The sequence below is a fragment of the Triticum aestivum genome, chromosome 6B, assembly GCF_018294505.1.
Source record: "Triticum aestivum cultivar Chinese Spring chromosome 6B, IWGSC CS RefSeq v2.1, whole genome shotgun sequence".
Taxonomy (NCBI): domain Eukaryota; kingdom Viridiplantae; phylum Streptophyta; class Magnoliopsida; order Poales; family Poaceae; genus Triticum; species Triticum aestivum.
In genome coordinates, this window is record NC_057810.1 from 308,697,766 (window position 1) to 308,705,186 (window position 7,421).

The window sequence follows — 7,421 nt, forward strand, 5'->3', positions numbered from 1 at the left end:
TCTTCACCTAGAAATTCCTCAGTGACGAATTTGTAAAAATCGTCTATTCACCCCCCCCCCCTCTACTCGATATAACGCACTTTCAAGAATCAAATCTAACAAGAATGGATGGAGAGCACACGGTGTGGGCTCTTCAAAATGCACAACAATATCCAAAACGAACTCCGGAAGACAAACATACACAAGAATTGGTGGAGGGTGAGATATGAAATTTGAGCACAAAAATGGAGCCAAATGAAGAATTATAGATGGGGGAACACTCAAAAACTAAAAACAAAGATCTAATGGATAAGAACTTGATAAAACTCACTAAATAACGGATTAAAGACGACAAAGGGCTAGGTAAAGGTAACTTTTTGTGGGTATATTTTTGGACTAGGATGCACAAGAACATGAACTGAACTAGGGATACAAGATCCTACCATGTCAACCGAAACTATGATGCCAAGATGATCCGGGGTTGCCCAATCTTCACGGAGGATTTGCTTGATCGAACGAATCAACACCACCTGAAGGGTAGGAAGGAAGCCCTCGATCCCAGTCAACAACATTGTTGGGTAATGAATAACTAGTGCAACCTGACGAGACAGGAACAAGCTATCACATATGCAATGACAAATAACAAGTATTCGCCTAACCACACTCCAAGTTTTCAATCCACACAACCACACACGAAGTTGGAAGTATGAACTGGTCGCCGCCTCAAGGGCTGTTGTTGTAAATGAGTGAGTTTACCCTCTCACAAGGCAAGTTTACATTAGTTAACCTATGCTGAAATCAAATTGCCAAAGAGCGACCTCAAGGGTTGTTGTTGTAAATTAGTGAGTTTACCCTCTCACAAGGCAAGTTTACATTAGCTAACCTATGCTGAAATCAAATTGCCAAATAGTGGTGGCTAAAGTGGGGGAAGAGGTATTTATACTAGGAACATCCCTCCTAGCTTAGGTGTGAAAGCAGTCTAAAAGAAGAGCTCAAATTCATGATAACCAACACATGGAGCATCGTGCAATCATTAATACTCTTGACAGCTTGCACTGGAACTCTCATATCCTTTGACTCAAGACTCCAAATGACACACCGTTTGATTTTCCTAATCAGACAGGTTGATGAGACATCGTTTTTCTCCTGTTTGCAAAAGTCTAAAGGCAATTTGCTTTGTCAATTGCTTTCGTCTACCCAAAAAAATAAATTCTTTCGTCTTGTAATGATGATAAATCCAAGTACCACAAAATTTCCTTCTAGGTGGTTGTGCCTAAGCCTTCATCTGAGCGAGATAAAACCGTACATCCAGTTCTCTCTCGTGTTCATTTCCTCTGAATTCAAGTTCATCAAGCCATGTTTCAACGCGTTACGGTGGTACTACAGGCCGAAACTAATGTCAGCAAGAAACCAAAATGACACAAACCATCTATCGTCGATCCAACCAATTCAACATATCAACTTGGGATGTTCCAAACTGAAGAAAAAAACCACAGCATTTCATGCGCTAATAGAGCGTTACCCACATAAATCAGCCCGTAGCAGTTTCTACAACAATGCTGATATATAAAAGGAATAAATATGAGACATCAACCTGATCCTACATCGAAGGCAGTAGGCATAACCTGCCGCTCGCTTCAACTTACTTCCAATCTTGTACCAGAAGAATGTACCATTAAGTCATTTTTCAATCATTATTTAGGTGCAGTGCTCTGTTTCTCATTTTTGTTGGGGTTCTCCCTCCTGCGAAGTTCAAATCGGTCGCCATCAGCAGAAGGATCAAGCAGCCCAGGCGAATCAGTGGTATCAATGCTAGGCTCAGGAGATGTATCCGTGTTGAACTCTTCACCTTCAACAAGTTTTCCACCTGAATCAACACCTTCGTCGCTGTTGTTGTACCTTTGATTGGACAGCAGCATATGTCCTTTACTGACCTTGGAGTCCACTTCATCAATAGTTACTTCTGTCTGGGGAAATGTCTGCTGGATAGGTACATTGCCGATAATAGGCACAGGATTGCTCATAGGCTGGCCTGTTCTCAGTTCTTCTCTATAAGCAGCCAACTGAGACTGGTATCTCTCCTTGTCCTGTACACCTCTTTCTTGGTACACCTATTAAAAATCACAGAAGGGACATATCACATGACAAAATAGCTAATGATTTGTAGAGCTGAGATTTTAATAGATTTTTTCTATCTTACAGCTTTGTCTTCAGGGCTTAGATTGTTCCACCGTTCACCAATCATTTTACTGATCAGCCTGTCCTGGCCAGGATAATCTGGCTTTAGCTTTCTGTGCTGGTCTTGGAAAAAGAAATTATAGCCGCTCCTGTTCGGTTTGGGATGTCTGGGGTCTGTTGTACTTAGCTTCTTCCTGCGCTGCCTCCGCCTACGTCCACCCTTCGAACCAGTGTTGTTTATGGGCATAGTAGGTGCCAGAGTTGTAAGAGCAGGTTCCTCATTGTAATTATAAAGGACTGCTTTTGTGGATTTTGATCCCATAATAACAGTTACAATGTAACCATGTTCAAACTTGCCATCAATTATTACATCCACATCGACATTATCAGAAGCCAAAGCTGGGTCTAAAACAGTTCAAGGAAAAATAAATTAGTCACATGAATATTAATATCTTTCCTCGAGAGTCTTAAATCACCTCTAAGTCGCTAACCACCAGCATACCACGGCACTAAGCCAGTGCAGTCCCACCCCGCTAACTAATTGTGTGAGGGTAAAAGGAAGTAGAAAATATAGTAATGGATTTAATTTTGGTTACCACTCCACACGCCCGACGTCCGTCTCGCTAATCTTATGAGGGTAAAGAGAAGAGGAAAGTGATTTGTATTGCTTACCACGGTAATACCACATGCAAGAAAAAGTAACGGGTTTAAATTGGTTACGACTCCACGACGCCCCACTCCATAGATGAGTTGTTCTTCTAATCAAGGTAAAGTAGCAACGAAATATAGTAATATAATTTAATCTATTACTACGTGCCATGCACCATTCTCCGTGAGGAAAACCAACCAATCTTCTAACCTGGTAAAAAAACTGGAAATATAGACTATATTACATTTTACTTTACGTTGTAGTAACAGAATAGACTTTGTTACTATATTTTAGAGTACTCTATATTTTACACCAATTTTACTACGAAGCGGATAATTATGTAGGGAGCAGGAAGAATAGGTGCAACAGTAACATATTTTGTTTCGTTACTACTTTTCCCATGGCTGATTACTATGTATCATGTGGACTATTTCTTTTTAGGTTTACCATGTGGACTAATTATGTGGTCTTGGCGAGGCGGGGAATAGATGGGTCCAGTCGTAATGAAATCAATTCAGTTACTATAGTGTCCATCAATTTTACCACCATGCGGGAGAAAAACTGCTGATTTTTTCAACGACCTGTGCGACACGTGCGTAGCCTAGGGTGTGGTGTCCAGCCGGAGCGTAGAATTAGCGCTTTGCGCTCCGGCTCACATTAGCGAGCCTATATATATATATATATATATATATATATATATATATATATATACCATGCTAAACTAGAATAAAGATTAGTGAATCATGTAAGTAACAATATCATGAACTCATGATGATACAAGGTTTCTAAAAACTAACAGAAACGTGCATACCCATCCGTATCTGATGAGTGCTACGTCCAGTCCCAGTGATCGTCTCTTATTAGCTGTATATAAGCTTGCCATGTCAATTTACTCACCATGTCAATGGGTTGAATCGTATAGGCCAACTATTTAATACTCCCTCTGTTTTTATTTACTCTGCATATTAGCTTTGTCCTAAGTCCAACTTTATAAAGTTTGAGCGAGTTTATAGAAAACAATATGAACATTTACAATCACATGTATATTGTGAAAATATATTCAATGATGAATCTAATAGTATTGATTTATTATTGTTTAAGTTAATAAAATTTTCTATAAACTTGGTCAAAGTTTACAAAGCTCATATGCAGAGTAAATAAAAACGGAGGGAGTACACGAGAATCCACTTTTGTTAAGAGAGTCTAATCGAATAGTGAGTACAAAATTCAATGACGGATGTGTTGGATTTTGTGAAGAGATGGTATCCAGCATAAGAAATGGTTTCATCCTCCTCAAACTCTATGCCACGGACAAAAATCTGAGATGGAGGGTGAAAAGATAACGCTACACAGGAGAGGGAGAGGCCTAAAGAAGATGAGTTGACTGAAACTAACCTGAAGAGGCATTGGTGGCCCTTTTTCTTTTCTCGGTGTTTTGTGTTTCAGCTCTCACGTCTATGCAAGGCAGTGATCTGGGATCTGTGGTAAAAACATGGTCTGAGTAATGGCAAGAAAGCGACAGTCAGAACTAGAACACAGAATTCTGTAGATTGCACACACCACTTTCTTGTTGATACCAGCCCTGTGCTCCAAAGAAGTAGAGCTGTTCAAAATGGTATAACAGCGACATATAGTATTTTTTCAACATAAAAGAAGCATTTGTCGCAGTCGCAGGAAAAATAAATGACGCGGTTACTTCTCTCCATCTGCTTTCTGCCTTGACCTGTGCGAGGCAGCAACACAAACAGTTATCAATCTGACCTTCTGACTTTGCATATTTACAGATAAAGTGATGACTAACAGTACATTCAAAAAAACACCACAAATTTTGAAGTGTCGTGGCTTTAACTTGCTTTTCTTTGAGAACAATCTCTGCTTACACAAAAATGTAGTAAAGATTCAGATACGGTATTTATACCAATCAAGTCCTAGGCAGACGCACCAAGCAAGGTCGGTTTGCAATTAGCTGAATCCAGGCTCCAGCTCAAGTGTTCATAATTCAGATTTTTACTTCTAAAACATGTTCTATGCTATACAAGTTTTAGAATGACATGGTACATTAGCCAGTCCACATGTTTTAACACATTTATATCATTGATGTTTTTGAAGGAGTTTTATGAAATTTACTCCTGTCTAAATGGAATTGCTTGTGGGCTACTCGTATGATGAGCACTGTTGTTTTTCCCAATAATTGGCATCTTGCATAAGTTTGAAGCATCTAAATGAAAAATGCGATAACTATATCTGGACCGTGGCAAGAGAAAGGTAGCAGTGAGAAATCATGCGTGAGAATTTCATTACCTCGTAGGATAACTTGGGAGAAAATAAGATGAAGACCTACCGATGTAATAACAATGGAATTCATATGAACTAAAATTGCACGCCCACTTTCCGTTTCTAACGAAAATTTTAGTCAAGTGATTGCTACATGGACGCAAAATTTGATTTAACACTAATGTAGCAGCAATTCATGTAGGCCAAATTTTTATTTCAAGAATCTATAGGTCAGTTATTTGTCGAGTGACATAACATGGCTAAATAATTAGCTGCAGAGTTCAGCTATTGAATGACACCTGACAATCCTAAATATTACCTTTCCGGGGTAGAACAGTTGCAGCACAATGTAACAAATATGGCCAGACAAACTACTTCCGAAAGGAACTTTAAACCACTAAACATAAGTAATTCCATTAATTTCTTGCCTTATCAATGCCACCTCGTGAGGTAACTTCCTTAAATAGTTGATGAAGATCCAGGTCTTTTCCACCAATAATTGGCACCCTTACAGTGAAAAAGAGTTAGAGATACACCAAACAAACTATGCTCAGTGATGCTAGTACAGAATTATAAGCAAAGCTGCCAAACAGGTTGGTGTCCTATGTGACAGAAATTAGGGGGGGGGGGGGGGGGGGGGGGGATATGAGGTGATGCTAAATGACAGGCCCGAAAGGAACACAAGCTGGTGTGTTTCAAAGACCACTTGGTAAACTGGTAAAATAATTATTCTGAAGGACAATATCCCATTTGAATGAAACAATAGTCCCATATTCAGAGGCGTGGCCAGCTATCAGACAGACCAAAGCAGATAACAAAGTAGCTACGTAATCGGTACCAAAAGATTTATGGCTTGAGACATGTTGGCAGATTTGGGCCACATAATATAAAGGGAGGGAGATTGCAGATTAGTAAACTAAACGAACGCGGGTCCAAAAAAAAATGCAGGCATTTGCACAATTCGTTATCAAGATTGCCGCGTCTCACCAAACCTCCCTTTCTCCCCTCCCATATTTATCTCCAACTTGAAGGGGAAAAAATGCAACAACAACAGAGATAATTAAAACATCATATAGAACAGCTCGAAGTTATATTGCAGGCGCATGAATGGTGAAACGGTGATGCATAGAGGGGAAGGAAGGTTGCCACCGATCCCTTACTTGAGTTTTGTGCCCATGTGCGCGTGCAGCTTCTCGAGCTCAGCCCTAAAGAGGGCGGCGTCCGCCACCACGCTTTTGTGCTCCGCCATCCGCGCCGGGTACGCCATGAACCTCCCATTTCCGCCCCCCGCCGCCCTCGCCGCCGGCACAGGCTCCTCCACCTTCTCCTTACCTTTGTCCGCCGCAGCGGCAGCATCGGCAACGGACATCTCCGCCGCTGCCCTCGTATCCCCTGCGCACAAACGACCAAGCCATAATCATCATCACCATCTCCGGTCGTCTCCGCAACCCAGCCGTGCCGCCGCCACGCGCCCGTCCGCCGCGGCGCACGCACGTTAACGAACGAAAGGGAGGGCAGAGGCAGAGGAGGCGGCCGCTAGCTGCATCTCCTATTAATTTCCCGTTGGAAAGCAAACGCCTCTGCCGGCCCTGCCCACCATGTACAAGCACTATCACGCGCACTCACCTCGCATACCTTAAACTAGGACGAATATTTTGCTCCTCCTTTTGCTTTAGGTTTTCGCCGGATGGATTACTGTGAGGTTAGCGATAATAAAGTACCGCTATAGATCGGTAGAGAGAAAGGGCCGGGGGTAAGGGTGAGGCGGAGAGATGACATTATAACCCAAGGTTGGGCTGGTTGTTCTCCGCCATATGTGTTACCGTCAAACCAAAAGAAGATATAGATAGATAGATAGATAGATATGGGGAGTCCAGTAGTAATTATAGGTAGGTATATAGAAATATGCAGATCATTTTGTACCTTATGATGTATTACCTAGATATAGAACTGCCATTTTTTTACACTAGTTGAATGTTGTACGTTACTCCGGTAAAAAAGATTTAGAGGCATAATGTTTAGGCAGTGCTTGGCGTCGGTCAACCGGCATGGACGCCCGATTGGTGATCCTCATAGCCGTCCGATCCGGTTTTCAACGTCGTAAGATTGGAGTTGTCCTCATCCTGCCTCTCTCCCAACTCTCTCCCCCCCACCCCCACCTCCCCCACAATTCATCAGCACACGTCCCTGATCTTGACCCCAGCTTGTCGTATTGTGTGCTGCCGACGGGTGATTGTCCAGATCGGAGATACGATGTTGCTCCTAGATTGTTTGGCCAGGGGTTAAAACACTTCGTTCACTCCACGCACGCGACAAATTATTTTTCCCAGGTTCACGTCAC

The 7,421-nt window shown here is 41.9% G+C and overlaps 1 protein-coding gene across 3 annotated transcripts; it reads right to left on the bottom strand.

The window, feature by feature from the left end:
• Positions 1 to 1,409: 1,409 nt before the first annotated feature.
• Positions 1,410 to 6,920, bottom strand: LOC123137041 (high mobility group B protein 9). Of its 3 annotated transcripts, none has more exons than XM_044556584.1 (7): positions 6,716 to 6,920; positions 6,241 to 6,472; positions 5,509 to 5,587; positions 4,367 to 4,529; positions 4,202 to 4,285; positions 2,180 to 2,562; positions 1,410 to 2,090 (listed from the first exon to the last, which is right to left on the bottom strand). In XM_044556584.1, the coding sequence occupies exons 2-7, from the start codon at positions 6,447 to 6,449 to the stop codon at positions 1,674 to 1,676; spliced, it is 1,335 nt and encodes a 444-aa protein (XP_044412519.1). In that variant the 5' UTR covers positions 6,450 to 6,472; positions 6,716 to 6,920; the 3' UTR covers positions 1,410 to 1,673. The 3 variants fall into 3 exon arrangements, with proteins under 3 accessions (XP_044412519.1, XP_044412518.1, XP_044412520.1); XM_044556583.1 differs by having other exon boundaries at positions 6,707 to 6,897; XM_044556585.1 differs by lacking the exon at positions 6,716 to 6,920 and adding an exon at positions 6,575 to 6,592.
• Positions 6,921 to 7,421: the final 501 nt, after the last annotated feature.